General features: G+C 41.2%; 3 protein-coding genes and 1 non-coding gene across 4 annotated transcripts; 1 reads left to right on the forward strand and 3 right to left on the reverse strand.

The window, feature by feature from the left end:
* The first annotated feature begins 3,003 nt into the window (after nt 1-3,003).
* Nucleotides 3,004-6,652, forward strand: s1pr5a (sphingosine-1-phosphate receptor 5a). The gene is made up of 2 exons (XM_047572531.1): nt 3,004-3,170; nt 4,010-6,652. The coding sequence occupies exon 2, from the start codon at nt 4,265-4,267 to the stop codon at nt 5,468-5,470; it is 1,206 nt and encodes a 401-aa protein (XP_047428487.1). The 5' UTR covers nt 3,004-3,170; nt 4,010-4,264; the 3' UTR covers nt 5,471-6,652.
* A 1,987-nt stretch (nt 6,653-8,639) lies between these two features.
* On the reverse strand, nt 8,640-11,383 carry spc24 (SPC24 component of NDC80 kinetochore complex). Its single transcript, XM_047572095.1, has 6 exons — nt 11,255-11,383; nt 10,502-10,676; nt 10,272-10,416; nt 10,090-10,194; nt 9,752-9,828; nt 8,640-8,854 (listed from the first exon to the last, which is right to left on the reverse strand). The coding sequence occupies exons 2-6, from the start codon at nt 10,665-10,667 to the stop codon at nt 8,748-8,750; spliced, it is 600 nt and encodes a 199-aa protein (XP_047428051.1). The 5' UTR covers nt 10,668-10,676; nt 11,255-11,383; the 3' UTR covers nt 8,640-8,747.
* Nucleotides 11,384-12,610: 1,227 nt separating this feature from the next.
* kri1 (KRI1 homolog) lies at nt 12,611-20,952 on the reverse strand. Its single transcript, XM_047571916.1, has 18 exons — nt 20,761-20,952; nt 20,563-20,633; nt 20,360-20,462; nt 19,989-20,088; nt 19,560-19,614; nt 19,434-19,483; nt 19,247-19,352; nt 19,096-19,173; nt 17,747-17,856; nt 17,426-17,654; nt 17,150-17,320; nt 16,316-16,394; nt 16,084-16,193; nt 15,833-15,995; nt 15,614-15,744; nt 13,981-14,045; nt 13,808-13,903; nt 12,611-13,728 (listed from the first exon to the last, which is right to left on the reverse strand). The coding sequence occupies exons 1-18, from the start codon at nt 20,834-20,836 to the stop codon at nt 13,254-13,256; spliced, it is 2,268 nt and encodes a 755-aa protein (XP_047427872.1). The 5' UTR covers nt 20,837-20,952; the 3' UTR covers nt 12,611-13,253.
* LOC124998530 lies at nt 14,132-14,230 on the reverse strand. The gene has a single exon (XR_007111070.1). It is a non-coding gene; the product is annotated as a Z30 small nucleolar RNA (small nucleolar RNA).
* Nucleotides 20,953-23,812: the final 2,860 nt, after the last annotated feature.

A 23,812-nucleotide genomic window follows, 5' to 3' on the forward strand; every position in this document is an offset into this window, starting at 1 on the left:
TTCCGGATTGTAGAGTAAATCATCTCTATATTTCCGAAAGCTGTTCCTTTGACACTGCATTAGAAGCTAGCAGCTCGTTAGCTAAGCTTACCCTAGCTTCCAATTGAGATTAAAAAACAAAAACATCAAAAAGGGAACAAAAAGAATCAGAATCAGGAAAGACTTTATTGCCAAGTATATTTGTACATACAAGGAATTTGCCTTTTGTTTGTTGCATAAGAAATATAACATATAGTTCCAAAAGCTGCTCCACTGACAGTGCATTAGAAGCTAGCTGCTCATTAGCTTAGCTTTCCTTAGACTGGAAAATGGCAAGATTTACTTTGACCTTAGAGTCAGTGATTTCATCTGCAGAAAAACATATATTTCCAAAAGCTGTTCCTTTGACACTGCGTTATAAGCTATCAGCTTGTTAGCTTAGCTTACCTTAGCTTCCAATTGAGACTGGAAAACATCAAAAAGGGAACAAAATTGCTCAAACACAACCTCAAAGCCACAGTGGGAGATTCAACTGTTCATGTTAAGCCACGAGATTGATAATGATGTTTTCAGCTGCAGAAAAACTGATTTCCGAAAGCTGTTCCTTGGGCCGAGTATGGCTTCCAAAGTTTCCTCTAAAACGGTGGGTTTACTGAACCTAGCAGCTCTACGTTCAGTCCAAAACACATTAACAAGGGACTTTCTCAGAAAGGTGCAAATTATTGCTATTGTCTTAGCCAAATGACATTACACCTACTGCATGTTCACACAAGGTGAGAATTTCATTTTGAAGTGTGATTCTTTGCACCATCTGCAACTTGTTTAGTGTCGTGTGCGGTCAGACCTTTTGAAAGACGTGTCACAAGAATGTGGAAACTGAACCCAATAGGTTTGATTAAAGGCGGCCGAATGGAAAGAAGCGGCGAGGACGAAAAGTCGCAAACAACAGCAAAGCGAAGCGAAGCTGAGCGAAGCAGGCGGACGCACAAACAGCAGTAAATCCATGTCAAAGGCAGGACTGAGTGACTTCCTTTCTGCGGGAGCATTCGCGTCACAGGAAAATCACTCCGAGCCAGGCGTGTTGGACTGAACATACCAAACAGAGACCCCCCCCATCCCCCCGACCTCCAGGGAGCGAGACGACAGGGTGGGTCCGGACTGGTCACTCAGTGCTAAAAAGCTTGTGGCCTTAGGGGAGAAGCAGTGACAGCTCCCTACTGTGGGAAACAAAAAGGAGACAGAGCAGAGAGTCCTGCTGTCGCGGCTTTGTGTGTTAACTAATCAGAGGCGACACGCTGAGAGCTTGTCACAGTTTCCCAGCGGGGGGGCGAACTGCCACTTGGCTGACAAGGCTCGTGAAGTGGGGGGGGACACTGCAGCCTGGTCGTCACTTGGGTGGGCAGGAATGAGTCTGGGGGCTCAGGCTCAGACGTGCATCCACGCACGGGCAGGTGTGCCGAGAGGAGCTGCTCGAGCTAAAATAAGAGCAGAGGGGTTGAGAAAACGAGCCATGTTTCGTAAAATCCCTCATTAATGCGTCGAGTGGAAATGAGTAAGCTTCCAGTTACGCGTAACTCCGTAGTCACGCCTCAGAAGCGCTATGTGACTTCATCTGTGTTTTTGTCAAGGATATCCCTCTCCTTTCGAGGCACAATGAGGCAGCTTCCTGTTTAGAGAAAGGTCCAGCTCAGTCCCTGTGTCGCCGCCCTCCTCCCCCCCTCCACCGTCCCACACCTTCACGCAATTTCCATGTTGTTCTGCCGCCTTTCGCCGCGCTCTCCCGTTTACCCAAACGGTCTGGAAACGTTCCTCAACGTGGCAAAGTACCGACGACCTCATGGAAAGTTTGCTCTTCCGAGTCCTCGAAGTTCAGCGAACGAGGTCAGGGGTCATTATTCAGAGTGAAAAATTAGCAACTTTCACTTTCAGCAGGTTCTGAATAAGAGTAATATTTAGGTCACCGATTTCTGAAAGAGAAAGTCGATTCACGCCCACACCGGTTTTGGACACGCTTTCAAATCACGCGAAACAGAAAATCAGAGTGGAAATGAAAATGAATTCGCTTGTTTTAGGAGAAATTCATTTGCTCGAGTCCAAAGACTAGTTAATGTGATGAATAAGTGTGTTCTTTTTTTCACCGTGGATCAGAAATGTATAAGGTGGATAAATTTGGTTCATCTGAGTAAGGAAAAAGGCCACAATCTTCTTCTCCAGCACATCTCCCCACACAAACCTGAGCTTTAAAGCCCTTCTCCAAATATTTAATGCCTTCTCCTAATGTATGTGTGACATTAAAACTTCAGAAATTTTCAAAAATTTTGCAAACAATATGAAAGAATAAACAGACACAAATTATTATTCCTAGTCAGAAACATGTTTGCGTCTTAAACAAGTCTGGAAAGCATCTATACGAGAAAAAAAAAACTACATAGATGTCATGGTTGCCACAAAAAAAGAAGAGTTTTGATGTGAACTAAAGGATAATTACAGCCGAAGCCTATATGGGCAAGTTATTTTCTGGAATCTGGGGTTTCTGGACTGCAAAACAGATCCAGCTGCAGCACTTTCACAAATGCTTGTTTTTCCACCGACAAATCAACTTGCGGGGCCTTTAGTTTTGAGCGCACTCTTTTTCTCTTTTATTAACTGTGGGAAATGAGAGACAGAGTGAGAGAGGGTGAGAGGGCGAGAGAGCACGATTTCCACATAATCTGAGAAACCTGAAGAGCAGCTTAGTAATTATATGTGTACAAGTGCATAAGGACGCGGTGTGATTTTTTTTCTCTTTTCTTTTTTTAAAAAAGGCACTTGGCATCTTTCCCGTGCAGCCCGAGGGCAAACTGATAGATAAGGGGGAAAAACTTCACTTTCTTCCTCTTCTGGGACAACGACAACCAGAGATACGTAATCTGTTAGCGAGCTGCAATTTATTCCGAGGGCAAATCAAGGAGGAAAAAAAAAAAAAACCCGAAAGGGTCAGAGTGGAAGGGGAAGGAGGGAGGAAAGATCGTTGAAGGGCACAAACACTGAGGACCAACCCACTGCATGTTCAGTCCTGCCCTCTACTATTCCCCCATCACAATCGCATGTGGCTGTGCTGCGCGGAGCCTGCGTCCTCTCCTCCGGCTGTGGGATCGTCTGTGTAGCGACGCCAAACCCTGCGTGGATATTTACATTTGCAGTTTTAACAGGTGCGTGGAAAACTTTTTTTCTTTAACGTTTGCGTTTTTAATAGCGTTGACGCGTTATGCGCTCGTGCGTTACTCGGTAATTTGTTGACAGTTTCCAAAAGTTTGGGACTTGTGTTGTATTGCTACAGTTGGGATACTTTTTACTCCATCTAAAGCTAAACACGTCTCACTGCATGATTGACAATAGAAGTCGTAAAGAAATTAACTGTAGAATTAATTAGGCAGTCTGTAATATTTGCCGGTTTGGCCACTTATTGCGTATTTACGCATATATTTACGCACAGCCCCACATTAATACACGTAAGTTATGGGCATTGAAGCATATGAACGCGTATTTACGCACGACTAGTATAAAAATAGCTGTAACGTTTGCGCATTTACTTGCATCCGGCACATTCAAGTAATTGTGCGCATTTACGCGTATAAATGTAGATTTAGGCACAACTGATAAACACATACAGTAAATGTAATCTGTGAGTAAGCTTATGTTTATTGAAGTGTAACCAAAAAAAAAGTCCTTGAAACTAGTGGGAAAACACGCAACTAAAGCCAAAGGACCGAGGAGGTCATTTTTGTAATCCACACTCCGATTAAATCATTTCTTCCACTGAATTGTTTTATTTAACCTCTTACAGAAAATGTTCATTATCCGCTTTGGAGACTTTCCCCCATCGTTACTCACAATAATTTGCTCACTATTAAGTGTAATCATCTTTTGTGCATTTTGGACGTTGGAGAAGTTTATAAGTGTTTGTTTAATACTCTGTTTCCTTTCCTGTAAAGTTAATTCCCAGGTTTATTTTTGTCCATCAGTACTAACTTTCTCTTGTCTGGTGCAGGCTGACTCTCGTTGCCTCCTAGTGTGCGTTGCTGGCACTGAAGAGAAGAAAAAAAAAAAAAAGATATTTGGAGGAAAATTGTCAAACCACAGGAAATCCTACTTGGTAACATCACAAAGAACTCTTTCCGTCCATCCCGCACGCACAAGTTTCAAAAGACAAAAGAATGCGCAATCAGAGGACTATCTGACATCTTGTCTGTGGATCTACCTTTACAATCAGCAAAGAGCATTTTTCCTCTGGGAGATACCACCAATGGCCAATGAGTCTTTCCACGCTCCCTACGCTGCCGTAGAACCGTCTCCTTCCACCACAATGGCTCCCTCCACAGGAATGCTTCGTATGTTTGGTGCATACCAGAGCAACGCAGTCATCATAGAACACTACAACTACACAGGAAAACTGAAGGACCACAAGTACACGGACGGTCTCAAACCGGTGGCCATCGTTTTCCTGCTCGTCTGCTTGCTCATTGTGATGGAAAACGCTGTGGTTCTCGTGGCCATCTGGAAGAACAAGAAATTCCACGTGCCCATGTACTATTTGCTGGGCAATCTGACTCTCTCCGACCTGCTGGCAGGCTTCACCTACATGGTGAACATCATGACGTCCGGCGCCAACACGCTGAGCATGACCCCGGTGCTGTATTTTCTGAGGGAGGGGGGCGTGTTCATCATGCTGGCCGCCTCCATCATCAGTCTGCTGGCCATCGCCATAGAGCGGCACGTCACCATGGTGAGGATGAAGCCGTACCAGGGGGACAAACAGGGCCGGATGTTCGCCTTGATCGGAGCGAGCTGGGTGATGTCCGTGTTCCTGGGCATCCTGCCGGTGATGGGTTGGAACTGCATGGGTCAGCTGGAGCGGTGCTCCACCGTCCTGCCGCTCTACGCCAAGAGCTACATCCTCTTCTGCATCACCGTCTTCAGCGCCATCCTCCTGTCCATCGTCGTCCTGTACGTGCGCATCTTCCGCATCGTCAAGATCAACACCCAGCGCCTCGCGACGGTTCCTCAAAGAAAAGGTCTCTACCGTAAGTCCCAGAAGTACCTGGCCCTCCTGAAGACGGTCACCATCGTCCTGGGGGTCTTCATCGCTTGCTGGGCGCCCCTGTTCATCCTCCTCCTGCTGGACTTCTTCTCTCCAGCCAAAAGCTGCGGTGTGCTCCTCAAGGCCGACTACTTCCTGGGCATCGCCATGTTCAACTCGCTCCTCAACCCGATCATCTACACCCTGACCAGCAAGGACATGAGGAAGGCCATCATCAGGCTGCTCTGCCGCCCCTGCCTCATGACGCCAGACGGACAGGTGAAGAAGTTCGGGATGCCCTTCCTGGACTGCAGCACCACTAAGAATGACGTAGCCTCTCAAAGACTGGAGGGAGTGGAGACCACAGTGTCTTCCGGTAACTTTACACCCTCGACCATTAAAGCCATTTATCCCAGGCTACCTAAGACATGATCCAGCCACTAACTCTGACTAAGCACTGAGAGAAGACAGTCAGACTGAGAACACAACCTCTGGTATCTCTAAACGGATATCGGCAAACATGGGACAAGAGACAAAGTTTTGCTTTGCACTGCCGAACGGTTTCGGTATCAAGCCTGAACGGAATATGTTTGCGATAAGAATCCAAACTGGGAGAACCCCTTTTCTGGTTAAGCATTCACTTAATTTTTTTTTTTTCTAAGCGTACTTCTAACAACAGTATGATAAAAAAAAAAAAAAAAATTAAAAAAAAAAACATTAAATATCCATGCCTTAATAGTAGCAGTACAGCTGTGTTTTAGACGCCGAAACAAGGCCAGCATTTGTCAGAGGATGTTCTTTCACAATACAGCTCATCTTCATCAACGTTTGCACATGAAGAGGAATCAAAGACTGTCTTGCAGATGTGTCGTGCAAATACAGCTGGTTTTGAGCATTTAATAGGAAACCCAAGCATGTGATTTATCCTTATCTCCTCTCCCTGTGTAGTTTATAATGATACGTTGTTACAAACACGGAGCATCCACACCCAAACTCTGCAACCGAAACCGTGTAATTTCTGCCATGTGAGTTCTGGTCAGCAGCGAAGCCGGGGTAGAGGGCCGCCGACATCAGAGGCTCGGTGGGACCGGAGACGTCACGAGGAGGGCTGAGCTGGGTGGTTTTGCCGCTTTGGAGGTCCCCTCAACATATGTAGCGACACATGATGAATGCCTACAAGCAATAAAAGCTGACAGCGGAGGCTTGTTGACGCCTTCTCGGTTTTGCAGACTAGAATATCACAGGCTACGTCTTGTGGGCACCAGAGATGACAATCGTCAGATCTCTGTTATTTCAGGATGAGGGTTCATCTTGATTCGGTGAAACGCTCTGTTTTTCCTGTGATCGAATCTCCCCCCCAGATAACGTGACGATCCGTCACAAGCCAGAAAACTGTTTGGGTTGTGGGAGCGTTTCGCTGTAAGAGCGACGCAAAGCAGACTCCTAAATGTAATATTGTACAGTGAAAAATTTATATTAACTGATCTTTATTACACTTTGTTAATATCTACTACTCTCCGAGCTCCATGTTTGTTTGTTTTGTAAAGTGCTCACTTAAGTTATGACGCCAAGTTTTTATATCTGCACTGAATAAAGATATGTGAATGATTTCTACGTGCGGGTGTGTGTGAATGATTTTCTCGTCACATTTTAATGCGATCACAAAGCTAAACTGAGCAAAAGCCCGTGAGTTATTATACGACAAACTTCAGAACAACTGTTTTCAAGAAATACGTAGCCTTTGCAGGAAATTTTTTGATTTGGGAGGCTCTACGTAAACTCCGGCTTGTCATTTTACGAATTAATTCCATGAGAAAAGTTTAACATTTAACTTAATTAAATTATTTGAGTCAAAACTAAAGCTTCACAGGCTGACTTAAGAGATGTGTGTAGAGCGATCAAGGGAAAGCCAAAGAGACGGGGCTCAGACTGACAAAACCCCACCTACATAAAAACCACTTGTTAAAACCATGATGCACTTCTGTGGCCCGGGATGTAGATGAGGCTGCAGAAACGGGCTTCTGCACTTAATGCTCTTTTTACCGTAAGGAAACCACACAGTCAAATGTGTGAGCGTGAACCTCCACAGCGCCGTATATCATTCTGCCCACTCTGAGCTACCCTTCTGCACTTCAGTGGTACAGGAACGGGGCTGTTTTTCAAAGAAGCTTCAGTTCTCGTGTAGCGCTGTGGGTGAGAAACTACACAACCCGTGGGCACATATACGTGGGCCATCAAAGCTTCCTTAAGTCTTGTTTTTACTGCTGACAAAAGATTTCACTTGTTTATGCCAATTCACGTGTGAATTTGAGCAATTAGAGACGGGTTGGGTGTGCACTACTTAAACCACGAAATGGGCGACCAGGATGAGACCATCCTTTAATTTATCCCACGGCGGGGGATAATGGGAGTAAGTAGAAAGCTCGACTACTAAACAAATTACAGTTAAAGAAATAACCAATAATCAGCTTAAATTAAGTTGTGCCTCCCACAGGTAAACGGTTAAAAGCAAAGAAGCCCGGTTAAACTTGTCAAACTTGTGAATAAATGGTTTGAGATGTAACTGATTAACAGCTTAAACGGTTAGCAACACGGATGGTTAGCTGAACCATAACCTAGGTAGGCTGTATGTTAGACTGTTAGACCTTTAAAGACCATTACGGGTATGAAACATAACGAAATTCAAAGAATTACTTTCATAATAACATTTATTGGACATCCCTCCACTAATGAAACAGAAACACATTGACTAAATGTAATTTAACACCTACTATGCTTGTATTTAAGACGTTTTAAAGCCTTAAATTGTGATTATCAAATTTATAAAACTTTTTCAGACTCTGTGGAAACCCTGTAGCTAGGTAGACGTTAGCTAAAGAGCTAGGCAGACGTTAGCTAGGTAGATGTTACGTAGACCTTTAGCTAGATAGGTGTTAGCTAGACTGTTTGATCAGCAGATGATAGCTAGACCATTAGCTAGGTAGATGTTTAAAATGTGAAAGAGCTGTACATTACTTCCAATATGTGATTAACACAAGCAGTACGATCATAAAATAGTTAATAACCAGCTAATAATGACTTAGAAACATAATTAGTGGTGTGAATGGAAGCAGCTCCATCATACGGCAGAAAAAAAAGGATCTTATCATTTCAGATCTAAATTAACTACTCTAATTTAAATGATTTGTGATTCTAATATAATTGATTATTATAAAATTGAGGAATATAAAAAAAAGAATAAATAGGATAAAAATGCTAAATCTGGTTAACCTATTTATATACCACTTTTAAATGGTGCACCTTTCTCAAGAGCTATTTATTTTAAATTAGTTCAAACTGAAAACTGATATGAGCTAGACTGTGGTTTCTATTTGACTCTGAAACAAACATTAGCATACCTCAGAATCTAATATCTCAATATTTAATCATAACTGTGATATTAATATTCCAGACCTTTTCATGTGGAAACTCTGACTTGACATCCTCTAATTTAATACCAGATGAGCGTTTCTAAAGGCATGAAACAGTCCAACAGCGACATCTAGTGACCATCACTGGGTCACTACAAAACCCAAATTCACAAACACAGAGAACAACTGAACCGGGTTTGAGATATTTAATTATTAAAAGGAGGGTTTTATAGAACATAACAAAACAACACTCACAAACACAAATAACGTAAATAAACGAGGACACTTCCGCCCGTCATCTACAACTTAGTGCTGACGAAGCTCCACAGCTGGTTGCTTATGTCGCTCCGAGATTTAGAGGAAGTGTCGATGTTGATGGGGGTAGCCAGGTCTGCACCATAGTGGACTGTAGAGGACGAGAATAGATGGATAGTTAGTCTACACATAGCAGACACTTACACAACATGAGGTACATGAGGGCTACCAGATTATTAGGTTAGTTAGTCGATTTAACAGAAAAGAAAGACCCACATACACATTATAAAGCCATCAGACATCAAAGATGAAGAACAATTATTACATGTCAAGGTTATATTAGGCATCAAGATTCAGTTCTTTAAGTTTATGTTTAATACGTTCAGGATCAGAGCAATTTATAACTAGACGACAGGGTCAGAGCATGTACAAACTTGTCCCTGATACATTACACAATAAGAGGAGTCAAAACCTCAATGGGTCCGAGTTGTTTTAGTGGCACAAAATGGGGACTTACACAATATTAGGCAGGAGGTATAAATGTTGTGGCTGAACAGTAATGACTGTAGCCGACTAATACTTTGAGCTTTTGCTTCATTAGCTCAGACAAGACACATTTAACGCTTTGTAAATGTTGCGTGTTGTTAATATAAAAGTAACAAGTGGAAGTCGCTCACCTTTTCTGCAGACAGATCCAGATGCTCGTCTTACAACTTCTTACATAAGTTTCACACGTTTGACTTATGTTCAAAATACTCAAAACAACGTTTACGTTCTCAATCAGAAAACGTTTTCTCTGTTACATTCCATAATAAAAAATGGAGATGGAGTGCATTGTTTGCAACATTTGCACATTTTGTTTACATTTTTTTTTTGTTTTAGTGGCTGGGCCGTTGGCCTTTGAGGAAGGTAAATTCAATCCTGTGTTGTGTTGCACACGTCAGAATTGACTTGAAAACCATCGATATCGCAGCACATGTGCAGAATACTGGCGTCGACTTGGCACCAAAGTATTATTTGTTATGACAGACACACAACGAAACTGTACCTCCTTTTAAAATGTTGGGTTGCGTGTCATATTCCCACTTGATCTTGGTTATTAGGTAGTACACCTGAGCCACATATCTGTTGAGGGAAGAAAAATGTTACTGCTGTCACCTGAAGACAGTATTACGGAGTAAATTAATGAGTTATATGTCTTCTATACCTGCCGTCAGTTTCTTTCTTTTACAGTTTTTCAAATAAACAAACATAAAGAAAAATATACTCAATCCCAAAGGAGAACTTTCCAGCAGAAATAAACAACTGACACTTAAATATGAGTTTTACAGACATTAAAAAGAAAAATATGTGATGTGGTTTTGCCACAGATTAAATGACACTCACACAGCTGACGGGATAACCTCAGTGGTGTCTTCATCCACCTCGTTCTGAAGAGTCTCCAACTCGTGCTCCGTGTTTCTCAGACTTTCTAACTCCCTCTGCAGAAACCTAAAGAAGGAGGGTTAAGGATTCTAACATACAGAAGACAGGACCAATTTCACATGTTTTCACCCCATAAAGGATACTGTATTTCCGAGTCACTGATTTGGCTCTTGGCTGTGCACTGCCTCAGCTGCTCTTCCAAAATCCCCAGCTCATTGTCCCTCTGCTTCTTCTCCTGCTCCTTGTCCAACAGTCTCTGACCTGTTCTCTCTTCGATCTGAGCCAAATCTGTGCGTGAAGGACAAGAATGAAGATGTCTGAAATACTACAGCCTGGAAAATTAAATGAAAAGTGACAAATGAATGCTAATTGCCTTTCAGGATCTGTGTTGCCGTCTTCATTGTCTCCGTGTGTTGATCAAACAGCGCCAGATGTTCATCTTTCACCCGTCTCAGGTTCTCCAGCTGGCTGCTGTTGATGAAGGCCACCAGTGTCTCCCCCGACTCCTCCAAGTCGTGAAACTTATGACCTTGAGCCATTGAGAGCAGCTAAAAAGCGAGAATAAACTCAAAATGTGCTATTTTTCCAAGCAATATTAATATATAGTTGTTTTATAATTATCATTATTATTATTAATAGTAGTAGTATCTATCTATAATCAACCAAAACGGTGCTGAAAGACTTAGATTAGCGTGAGTACCAGTGTAATTGTAATCAATAACAAGAGAAAATGGTATATTTAGCTAGCTAATATGCTAACAACTGTACGAAAAAAAAAAAACAGAAAAACAAACCCGCTAAACTAACATTTAACGCGCGTAGCTTATTTTAAAATATGTATAGATACTGTTCCGCAATACACCGTCTTGCTAAAAACTTACTTTACAATTTAAAAAAAGCTAAACAGAAAACACATTAGCTGATGTTTATGAAAGACTCGGTTTGTTTTGTTGTTGTTTACGAGATATATAGCTGCTAGTTACGTAGCTGGCTAAACTACCGCAAGAAATGACGCTAACACACAGTGTAGGAGTAAGTAAATGTTACCGGTTCTATATCTGCCATTAAATATAATGTTTACGGTGAATTACGACTATTTTTGTTTGTATTTAAACAGAAAACTTACCGGACTTTTCGTTTCCGTGATTCAAATTCAGACCCTGAGCGCGCCGCTCGTTTTTCTTCTTCTTCGTTGGATTTGAGGGAGCTGCTCGTACCCAGACCGCCACCTACTGTACAGGAGTGAAGCGGCGCCACATTTTATTCCATTTTTTATTTTATTTTTATTTTTATGTGTGTGTGTGTGAGTGTGTATAGTGTAATATATAGTGTTGAGTGCCCCTGAAATTTCCCAGTTGGGGATGAATAAAGTTTCTATTTATCTACCAAGGTACATGCAGACGGAGCTGCTAATGGAGTTAATGGACTTGACGCCCATTACCCAACCAACGCCAGCAGAAGAGGAGGAGAGGAGTTAAGCCCTGGGAGTACCTGTCGTCCAGTTTGGGGGAGGCCCTACCTCAAACCTTCCCTCAGATTCTGGTTGTTCCAGATGAGGTTTTTCGTGAGGTCTTGGACTCCTTCAGGAGTAGCTGCAGCAGCATGTGTGAAGTCCAGGCTCTTTGCCAGCACTCACCCGAAGCAGTACCCACAGTACAGCATTGCTTTCCTCAGACAGATTGAGAAGATGGTTGATTGTGCAATTAAAATGCTGTGCCGTGAAAAGAAAGAACGTGTCTCACAAACTCAGTCGTCACTAACTCAGTCCCTCAAGAAGATGGAGAGCAAAAGAAGATCTGGAGACTACAACAAGCATGACAAAGTTTTTCATTTTGTATCGTTTGTAGATGACAATACTAGTTGGTAATTGTAAACTGAGTATTCAGGTAATAATAAAGATAGATGGGGTATATTCAGTTCAACGTATGAAACAAATTCTATTTATAAGTATCAGGCATAATGTCTAGACCTATTTAGACTAGGAGAATGTGTGGGAGTTTATAAGTTATACTTCCTTCCACTCTTTTCAAATATGTTTTATATATCTTAGGCTTAAATGTTCTTTGTCTTCATATTCGAAATAAACTTCATACTACTTCTAAAATGAGTTTGGAAGTGACGCCGGACGTTCCAGACGTCCCCCTGTGGACGTCCCTGCGCCTCCGGACCTTTGTCTCTGAGGACAAACCTGCACACGATCCATGTGCTCGTTTCATGGGCCCTTCAAAAGTCCAAGATGTCCTCCTCCGCTGCAGGTCCCCTACAAGCCGTCCACCAGCGGCTCTTCGTGTTATTTCATTATGTCTGTATTTAATCCCTGATTGATGTTTTTGCTCAGCTTTGTTTTAGTTTTTTTTTTTTGGTCTTTTTAAAAATGACATGTTCCTGTATGTCTTGTTGAAATTCCCCAGAAAGGCAAAATACACCCACTGATCATTGGTTTTCATGGAAATGCAAAGTAATCAACAACTTGCTTTGGTCAAAACATAGTGATATGTTTTTATTATAATGGTCCCTGTAAATATCACTTAAATCACACTGCTAACTGGATTTAGCATTTATAAATGACTGAATGGTAGGTATTTAAAAGGACCTTTTTTGAACTATGGGTTGAACACTGTAAAAACCTGAAAAATATAAATAAAATCAAAACAGATCCAATCTTTATAGAATGAAATACCTTCAGTATATGTAACAAAAGCTGCTAACATGTACTGTACACACTACAGCTTTGTCTTTCATACAGTCCTGCATTGAAAAGTGGTCCAATTCATATAGTTTACACATGAGTGGAAAAACAACGACCTGCATGTTCACAGATTGAGTCAAAACATCAAATATTTAATTCTCACATAATTATTACCAAAGATGCTTAGGATTCAAATTGTGCCCTGAATTTATATCTTATTCAAATGTAGCAGGAAAATTACAGGTAAAAATTCAATTTACAAAGTTTAAATTATTCTTAATATTCTCTTAAATCAGACTGAGGTTATTTAACAGTGGGAGAAAAGCTGAACTGGTTTGATCCTGTATAAAGTCTTAAGGGGTTTTCACAGCAGGTATTTACTGTCTGATCTTGTTGTTACAACGTCCGGTTGACGTTGGCTCACTGACAGTCACCATCACTCTTTGGCTTTCTGCTTTTCTTTCTTCTCTTGTGCTTTCCGTTTCTGCCTGCCCAGCTGTCTGAAGTACAGTCTCTTGGGGTTCAGACCGTACGCCTTCAGTCTTTGTCTGCTGAACTCCCGGCCGCCTATTTTCACCCCCGTGGTTCCGGTTAGGAGGCGGCCACCAGAACGCTTATGCTTCTTCTTGGACCATTTCGGTTTCTCAGTCCTGTTTTCGTCAGGTTTATCCGTGGCCTCCTCCTCCTCTGCGGTAATCTCCTCTTCGTGCTTCATCTTCTTTTTCTTGGGAACCAGAATCTCCTCCTCCTCTTCTCCTTCCTCTTCAACAGCACCAAGTTTCTCCTCAGCTAAGTCCACGACCAAAGCTGCACCAACGTCTTCTTCACTGCCCTGTTTCTCTGCGTTCTTCAGACGATCTCGTCGCTTCTTCCCCACTTTGGTCTTAGCGTCCGCCGCTTCTTTATCGTCCCTGCAGAAGTAATTCAAAACACCGTCACGTGTCTGTGCATTGATTCATAACCAGGGTGCGTCTGTTTAACTATACTCACTCAGAATACACAGAGCTCAGAATCTCTTTCTTCTTCTTTTCGTTCTGGGCTTTGATTTTGTAGTTCTTCAAGTCGCTCATCTCCTCCTTGTCGGACCTGAGAGAGCGAATAAAGACGATTAGCGCCGGGAACGATCGGAAGACGAACGCGAGTCACCGCTTCGGGCTCATTACCTGAACATGCAGGTCTTCTTCAGAGAGCACCAGTGGTTCAGCTCCTTGTCGTTAGCGGTTAAAATCTGAGGACAGAAGCAGCCGTTGATTAGTTCAAATCATTTTTTTTTGGGGGGGGGACACATTTATTTGTGCGCCCGTCTGATGTGTTGTGCTCAGAGAGAAGATTTAATTGAGATCATTCCCTGGTCAGAGCTCTCCCCGGAGGGAAGCAATACCAGATCAGTCACCTCAATGCTCATCACTGCAGCATTAATAACAGACGTCCTGCCAGCCTTCATCATATCGAAGGTTTTCAATTTTTATTTTTATTTCTTTTTTGACTGTTTGATACAAGTTGTTGTGCGAACAAATTAGTACCTTTTTTGTACATTTGCAGTTCTGGAAATCTAAATAGTGTAGGAACTGCAGCACTGGTTTAAATAAAGCTCATAAATAAGAGTTACCTCTATGGCAGAACACAGAGTATTTTTTTTTTTCTGCCAGTGGGAACATGTCTTGTGGAGTTCCGCAGGGAAGTTGCTTGGGTCCACTTTTGTTTTCCATTTTCATGAATTTTATTTACCTTGTGCTCTTAAATATGCTGATTTAATCATGTATGTGGATGACTCTAGTTTGTTCTGTTCATCAGCTACTTCATTTGAGTTGAGGGAGAAGCTTCAGGTTGAGTTAAATAAAATAACCAAGTGGGTGAACAAGTCGGTGTTAAACATCGCTAAAACTTAATCCATTGCATTCGGGAGTAGGAATGCTCTTGCTAATGCCACCCTACGTAATTTGTTTGCAGATGGGGAATCAGCTGAGTAGATAACTAAGGTCAAATTATTCAGCATTAAATTAGACAATTTATTGTCCTGATCTGAGATGGGTAAGGAAATGCTCTGCTTATGTTCCATCTTCTGTTACGAACGTTGTTGTTCGATCATGTGTTTTGTCACATTTGGAGTATCGCCCTCTAATTGAGAGCAGGCCATCCTGATGAATTCTCCATTGTTCTTTCCAGGGCAATGTAAGAGAGATACATAAACAGTTATCATGACTAAAAATAGAGGATGAATTAAATTACTGACTTTTGATGTTCACGTATAAAGTCAAATGAGCAAATGCCTTCAAATGAGTGAGCTCAGGTCATGTGGAGGAGGCAAAACCGCAAAAAAAATTATATGATTGAGAACTGTACATTATAGAGCTTCTTTGGCTCGGAATATGCTCCCATGTAATGTCAGACACATTAGTAGTATATTTTATTTTAAAAAGTTACTTAAACATATGATTAATAAATGGAAAGTAACTGTATAGATTTATCATTCATACGCAGTATTTTTGAAACTATATTGGATATTGTTTGATTTATATACAGAGAGACTTTACTTATTTAATTTTTTTATCTGTTTTTATCCGTTTATTGTTGGTTTTTGTTGCTGAATTTGTTGTGTGGACCCCAGGGAGACCAGTGACCACTTGGTGGAAGCTAATGGGGCTCGAATAAAGAATTTAAAAAAAAAAAGAATAAGGAGTACACTGGTAAAACATTTGTTCTTGGTGAAAGCCGTTTGGTTTGGCGTGACCACATCCGCTTAGAGGTGCAGACCTTAGTGAACCACCATGTAACAGACAGCGCTCCAGTTCTCACCTCATCTGTGGTGAGGCCGAAGTCGTTGGGCAGAACCTGCCTGTAGCGAAACCTGCACGGGAGGTCGTCGATGATGTCCTCGTAGTCCAGCTTGTAGTACTCGTCCAGGTACTGCTCAAAGCTCTTCTCCTCTGGGATGACACCGAATCGTTCAGTTACACAACCCCAACACATTTTAACTGGACGTTAGAGACAGAGGGGACGTTCAGAGACACTTACGAGGATCAAAGACGGGTTTGTCTTTGGTGATGACCTCTGCAAAGTGAGACTTCTTTCTTTTTTTGCCCATCTGTGGCATGTCCTCCTTCTTCATCTTCTTCCTCTCCTTTTTCTTCTTCTTCTTGGAGGTAGACGGCTGGCTGGGGTCAAAGTCGGCATCCATCTGAAGAAACAGGATTTATAAAAAATGGGATTTTTACCAGAACAAAAACAAAAAGGCGACCATCTGAAAAATGAGTTAATTGACTTACGTTGAAATTTTCATCATCGCAGTGGGGCCCTGAAGCGTCGTACTCCTCTCCGTCGTACTCTTCATCCTCTTCTTGTCCTTCTCCGGTCCAAGTGTCCCAGTTCCAGTGCTCTGATAGGAATAAAAGACATTCAGCTGTTTAACTTTCCCATCACACTATCCCACCCACCACTAGGGACACAGAAGCAGCACTGATTTACTCCATGCACTGGTTCAATGGTGCATCAGCTCACCCCCCAGTTCATCATCCTCGTCATCAAACTGAGGCTTCTCCTCTTCTGCGTCTCCGTAGTATTCATCTCCAAAGAATTTCTGCAAATACAAACGGGCCGGTGTTTTTAAATGTACTACGAGACAATGTTAACAAACACAAACTCTCAAACATTGTCATCCATTTGCTCACAGCTTCTCTTTTAATATTAACTTCTGTAGAACATATACTAATCCCTAAATTGCAAAATTTATATCCTAACATTTAAAATTAGATATATTAATAAATAATCACACTTATTACTAAGTCCTTTGTTCGTAGTCAGGACACTCCCAGCTTTAGAAATTTACTCTCCATCTTTTGACAAGTGTTGCTTAGCTCAGATAATGCCTTCACATAAACTCGGAAATTTCAGAGTTCACATATAATAGTGTTCACATTACATTAAAATATGTGCAGTAGCTATTTTTTACTTTGGAAGCAGTAATTTCTGAGTTTTAACAACTCATTTTTTTGCAAGTTGTCTTGAATGCAGCATCAGCTGGATCTCAACCAAGTTTTCCAAGACCCACCCCACCCTACTTCTGATTGGCTAGTGTTGTTAGTTTGGAGAAGGAAAGCTGCGTTACTCTCATTCCATTTGTCGTGAACTCAGCTGACAATATCCCACATCAACATTTTTTTTCTCTAAATGTTGATCTTATTTAAATCGTGATCAAACGCCACACCATATTCCGGTACAGTGCCAGAATACTTTAAACCCTGCGTATTGTACATGTAGGGAGACTCCTGCAATAACTGGTTCAAAATGGGTGAAACAGATGGAAACTGATGGTGATTTTGTGGATGCACCGACCTGCATGAGCTGGTCGTGTTGGTTTGGATCGAAGTCTCCGTCGATGTCAGCCTGACTGAAAGCCAGCTGATCGTTTCCGGTCAGCTCCTGGAGCCTCTTCAGCTTCTCCATGATCTCGTTCCTCTTCAGGTTCTTCAGCTGCTTCAGCTGCTCCCGCTTCTGCTCTTTCTCCTGAAATGGTTGAGGAGAAAAAGAGTGGGTTTGTATTAGCTAACGGAGTAAGTACGATCTGAGGTTTGTGTGTGCTTGTTTTTTTTTTTTTTTTTTTTTACAAACCTTCTCCTTTCTTTCTTTCACTTCCTCCCTTTTGCGTTTCCTGCGGTCGTCCTTGGAGCGTACGGAGGTGGCGATGGTGCGGGGGTACGTCTTGATCTGCTGCCCGTCGGGCTCCTCGAAGCGAAAATTATAGCTTCGCTCAAAGTTCTCCTGAAGCTCCAAGAAATCCTCCCCCTCCTCCTCAGAGTCGTCCACGTCATCCTGAACCACTTCATCGTAGGTCGGGATCCTGAATGCATCCAAATATTTTACTGCTGTTCATTCATTCATTCATTGCTTCACGTCACAGGTGAGACAATTTAAATCCGCCCGGGAACGTACCGTTCACTGTGGTCGTCCTCGTCTAGGTAGCCCTTGTTTAGCATGTAATCTCTCAGGAAACGCTCCCTCTCATCCAGCTCTGGGTCGTTCCAGTAGTCTCTTAAATATTTCTGCAAGATACAAGCCAGTCTCATTAAAAGACGATTGATACTTCTGAAAGCTGCACGTCACTGAATTTACAGTCACGGCTAAAACTTTTGTGGTTTTTGTAATTTATGTGACACTGTGTTGGGTTTTTACGCATCCCTCAGAGAACAGTGAGTGGAATTGATGGCGTCACATCAAAGCTGAAGCTAATAAACATCAAAAAACATAGACTTTTGAGAGGTGCTACTGAGCCACCACTTAGGATCCGATCCTGTTCAGACCTTCCATTAACATGCGTCCCCAGCCAGCACTTCAAATCCAATTTCATTGTCTCGCTCTGTAGCAAATAAATACCGATATGATTTGGTGCTCACTTGATTTGTGGCAATAGTTTGAATCACAGGCTTTAACAGCCTCTAAATTGTAAAATGATTTTTTTTTAAAAAATGGTGAAGAGCTGTTGTGTCGCTGATTGCATCAACAGATTTGAAAAGCAGTCAGATATTTATTTTTTTACAGATATGGGCCAAAGAATAGAGAAGTAAGTGGATCGCTGCATTAGTAAGAAGCAACTGGAATCCAGGTACAGAAACCTGGGGTATTTTTTTGATGAAGTCATACCTTAAGTTACGTATTGTATGGCTAAGGTTACTTCTCAGTAAAGCGCTTAGCGTTAGCATCATTTATCATAACTGAGATTAACTGAAACTGAGGCTAATCCGCTTTTCCAAATAAGGGGGTACAAAGCTGTTGGAGCTGTGTTGTATAAAGTACCAAAAGGTCACACTTTAGTGTATTGAAACCAGGTCCATATAAATATCAGGAGAACTTGATATTAGATAGTTCCTACGGATTATTGTCGAGTCCAATCGTCCTTAATTTGATCTGATAATCCACATTTTTCCCTGATCTAGCTGTATTTACTGACATTTATTAACTGACAAAAACATTTGGCCGTGTTTTTTCCATTCAAGGGGGCGTGGCCTGGGGCAGCAGTGACGTCAATGCATACCCTCTGTTATTATTTCAACCCCTGTCGGTGGTTTTTAATGCGTGTTCACACTACCATCTCAGAACATAACTTGAACCCTGGAAGCATCTGTACACACAGTCTGAGGTAAATATGGATGGCGGCCATTGTTGAGATGTGTTACATCACTCGGCATGAACAAATAAAGCAGACTAACCACAGTCTGTTTTTAAGACAAATATTGTTAATTCTTGACCACAGCTAATTTCCTCTTTTCTTTTTAATCACTCACCATGTCCTTCACCTCCTCCTGACCCTCCAGCTCAGCCTGACCTTTCAGCCAGTCCACGTAATCGGCCTCTTCTTTATCCTGCAAACAGGTACAGATATGTTTCACTCGATCCGTGAAGCTTTATATATCTCAGCTGGCAGCTTCTTCTGACCTTCTCTTCCTGTGTTTTTATTCTCCTCGTCAGCAGCTTTGATGGTTCGCCGCCCTCGTTGTCATCACCGTCTTCGTCGTCACTGTCCTGGATGAACTTCCGGAAGCTGCCAAGGGATTTTGATTTTTATAAACTGTCTTTTTCCCTTTCTACAACAGCGGCACACACGCGAATTGACTAATCTTACCTTTCTTTGAGCTTTTTCTGCTCTTGCATGTAGCTCGGAGACGCCGCTCTCTTTAAAAGGAAACAACATCGATTAATAACTGGTCGTTCCTGAACGAAAAAATAATTTATCAGTAACTTCGCCCACCTCTCGTCTCATGGCGGCTTCCTCATCGTCGCTGTCGTCATCGTCTTCGTATTTACTGTTAAAAAAATGAATTAAGATGAGCTGTGAAGCTACGAACCAACAAACCAATAAGCTGCAACATCCTAAATTAACAACAACCCTCCTAACAGTTGAACCATGGATAAGAAACAATATTACTGAGGAGGTTTGAGGATGCAGACATTGGTACGACTCATGTTCAGTGAAAATTTCATCGAAAGTTGTAGCAGGACGTTCAAATAAAATTATCCTGACTGGCAAAAAAAGACACAGAGCGCAGCAAAAGTTAAGGAAAGGAACAAAATTAAGACTTTTTATTGGCAAAAATGTGCTCATCTAGTTTTAAGACATTATATAAACATATCATCTACTAGTGATGCAGTCAAAAGTCAAACATATAGGTTCACTCACCCTTCTCTTTCAAGAATAACTTTGCGTTCGTAGTCCTTCAGGTACATGGGCTTTACCACTTTCTTGGAGGTCGAAGGTTTCTCATCGTCACTAGACACATCTAAAAGTAAGAGATAAAATATAAATAAATAAAGTACCAGCCTCGCGTTCAAGAATTATGTGACTCTGTGTACTCGGTGAGAATATTTTACTAATGTTCCCTGAACGCCTCATACAAAAAGTTATTAGCAGAGGAGCTAAACTGATAAAAACAGCAGCATTTGAATGGATCAAAAAAGAAACAATGAATGTGCGTGTGTGCAAATCAGATATAAGGTGTCAACAAACAAAATAAAATAAAAATATTAAAAATAAACGAGTTGATTTATCACCTTCTGAGTAGAATTTAGCGTCTTTCTCGTAGATCTTCGGGTCTCTCTTCTTCAGCAGTGACAGAGTCCTGTAGAAATCCCTCTCAACACTTGGATCCAGCTCCTGGAGGAATGAAATAATAATAATAAAGTAAAATACAACTCATTCACACAACCTGTTGAGGAACTCAGCTCCTTGTTAAGTTAATAGTGTGGATGCTAACCACTTCGCTGTCATCCGAGCTGGACTCTGAAGACTCGGACTCATCTTCCTGGTCTCCGTATCGGTCCTTCACTGCACATACACACAGAAAAATCCCACGTTACACAAATAACAGCGAAAACTTTCAAGCTCACCACAGTGGGCACCCCACGTTGGATCGTTAGCGTGTTAGCCACCTAGCTATCAGTAGCACACTTACGTCTCTGCAGCTCTTCTCTCTGTCGGTATTTCTCATATTTCTGCGCAAACTGCGGGTTGACTTTTAGTTCCGACATGGTTCAACTGAATTAAATCACTAAGTGTTTAATATATTATGGGTAAACACTAGCGAGGAGAAGCCATGCCAGCTGCTAATGCGCAGGAAGCGTTTCACAGGTGAACCACGTGGTTTCCTGTACGCGGATCTTTAAATTACGTTGGATTTCCTGCAGGGGGCGCACGAACACCCAAAACAAAAAAATACGTTTTTAAATTCAGATATGCTGAAGTTCCCGCTTTCATTTTTATATTATTTTAATATTCATAACTTTGAATGGTGTAAAAGTAATGATTTTTTTGCTCTTAGAAATGGAAAATTGCTCAAAAATTGTTGTTTTTCTTTTTACTTTAAAAACTGTAATATAATGTTTATAGTTTTAAATGCATGTCTTAATTTATTCGCCTCTCAAGTATACAGTATATATTTTACTTTATTTTTATTTATTTTATTTTATACCTATATATTTTTTTATCTTGTGTGCTCATATTACCATATGTTTTTACTACTGGCTGCAGGTACAACAATATATTTCACTGTGCATGTGACAAATAATTATTATTAAATATGTAGCCTTATCAGTATCATCAATTTGAGCTGTTATAATCAAGGGTTTAAATGTTGTTTATGTTTCAGGGGACTTTTCTGTTTCATGTGAGATATTTTAGTTGTAGCTGAAGCCTACGTAAGCTACACTGACATTGAAATAACTTTTTTTTTTAATCTAAAAAAAATGCTACTTTTATTGAACTGTATAGATTTTGACAAGAATTTGGCAGCCATCAGGCTCCTATCAGCACAAATTGTCAGTACAGCATGTTCCCAACGTTTCATTGTTAAATCGCTTGTTACCTCTGCTACAGCTGATAAAAAGTCTACACATGCTGAAATTTGTTGACCTATAAAAATCAACCTTGTGATGGTAAAACTTTGTACCACTGCTTCTCAGTGCATCAGCTACAGTAGGTGTTAAAATAGTTCATCCCACAAAAGTTAAACAACGCTGCTTATGACCAATGTGAGTTTGTTCGAGGAATCAATATGGCATGGAGAGAATGTTTACTGTAGGTGGGAGGTCCCGAGTGGGCGAGGCCGTGGTATGTATGACACTGAATGACGATATACTCTTTGAGAATAGTCTGGGCCATCCACGATCTGTCAGATGGGCTTCCAGAATTTTTTATTTCCTACTTGTCTCAAAAAACAAAGTCAATTTAGGTTTGATAATGGAAAGTTATCAGTTCTGTATTTTAGATAAAGCATGAAAATATAATTTTTCAAAGATATTTCACGACTATCTGATGGGATACAGTGTGTTTAAGTAGCTGCTTGGTGTACTGTGGGTGTACCGCAGGGATAGGTGTTAGGTCCTCTAATAGTCACTGTATGTTAGTAATCTTAAAACACAATGGAAGAGCCAGTGAGCTAGTTGTAAATGAACATGAAGCTTAGAACAATTTCTTTGGGAAATATGTTGTGGCTTGACAAAATATGAAGCTATATCCAAAAAGAAAAAACAAAAACAAATAAACAAACAACAACAACAACAAAAAAGCTGAAATAAGGGAAACTTGATATTCTTGAAGACGTTTCGTCCAAGTTCTTGAAGACTTGGGGTTTAGATAATTCCATGAAAATAAATGAAAATATTCTTGTGTGAAGGGAAATAGACGTTCCTGTTAGCTCGCCTTGTAATTCCCCTTGTAATGTTGACATCCAATACATTTGAGAATAGGTAAGTCTGGACAATCTGTCATGTTAAGGATTGAGCCATATGATGTGCCTTGCACTGGGGGCAGCAGGCTGGGGAAATACGTCAATATCTCTTATTTCATTTCAGATGCAGGGAACATTGGCTACAAATTCAGTGCAGAGCCTTCAAGATTCAAGATTCAATACAGACATCTACTGTATAATGTTAGGAAACAGTAGCCTGTGTGTCCTGAACTTGGAGGTGGGCGTATTGGCATTCTTCCAAAGAGAAAAACGTGCAGTGTGTAGAAAAACACGCGTGACATCTGTGTTATTCCAATCATCTGTGGAGGGAACTACAGGGATCCGGTCGTTGGTGCATGACCTTCTGCGGTTATATTAATGATTAATGATGACCAGGGATTAAGATAAAAAAAGCTCTCTTTAGAAAAATATACATTTCCTGTACAAATAAAAACAGACTGCACCAACAGTTTGTGAGTCTCGCCACCACATCCATTTACAACTGTCCACATGTGTTATTAACCACTGTTTACCCTTTGCCCTTAATCTGTTTTCTAATCTGAAAGTTTGCCCACATGGCTACAGATGTGTCACGCCACCTTTTCACTCGTGTCATCAGGTCAACAATACTTCTGCTCTTCCTCAGCCTTGGACTTTGCACTTGACATGTCTGTCGGATGGTTTGACCAACACACGTGCACGGTCGCAGATAAAGAAAGAGTTAATCAAACCATATGTTTGTCAATGTAATTGAATTTCATATTTCAAGTTAATGAATGAAACTGCAGGTCAAAATTCTTGCTTTTGCAATAATGTTAAAGGGAAACGTGAATGCATCCTCAAATAAGTGACTACATTATAGTCATAGCTTCTTTAAAACACCTCATTTTACTATATTAAGTCAGTTATTATTCAAAAGTATGTATTTATCAACATGTAAACTAAAATACTGCCAGTATACAGGGGTATTAATGAATTAATTAACTTGCTAAAAGACTTACTAGCGCTGACCCATTGGTTGTTATCTTTTAATTTCAATGAAACTAAGAAAAAACATGAGTGTCGTATCATTTTCCAAGAAGCTGCAGGGTTTTGCTTTCTGTGATGATGTCTCGACTTTCTAAGAAAAAGGTTTTGTTTTCCGTACTAGAGCTCAGCCCCATTCACCACCACTACCACCACCCCCCAAAAAAGGAAGAAAAACAGTGTCGAATTTCGAGCCATGTGTGCATATTATGGCCATGATGACAACACTGTGGAGGAGAACCCAGAGAGTAAG

The sequence above is a fragment of the Mugil cephalus genome, chromosome 20 (genome assembly GCF_022458985.1).
Source record: "Mugil cephalus isolate CIBA_MC_2020 chromosome 20, CIBA_Mcephalus_1.1, whole genome shotgun sequence".
In the NCBI taxonomy this organism is placed as follows: domain Eukaryota; kingdom Metazoa; phylum Chordata; class Actinopteri; order Mugiliformes; family Mugilidae; genus Mugil; species Mugil cephalus.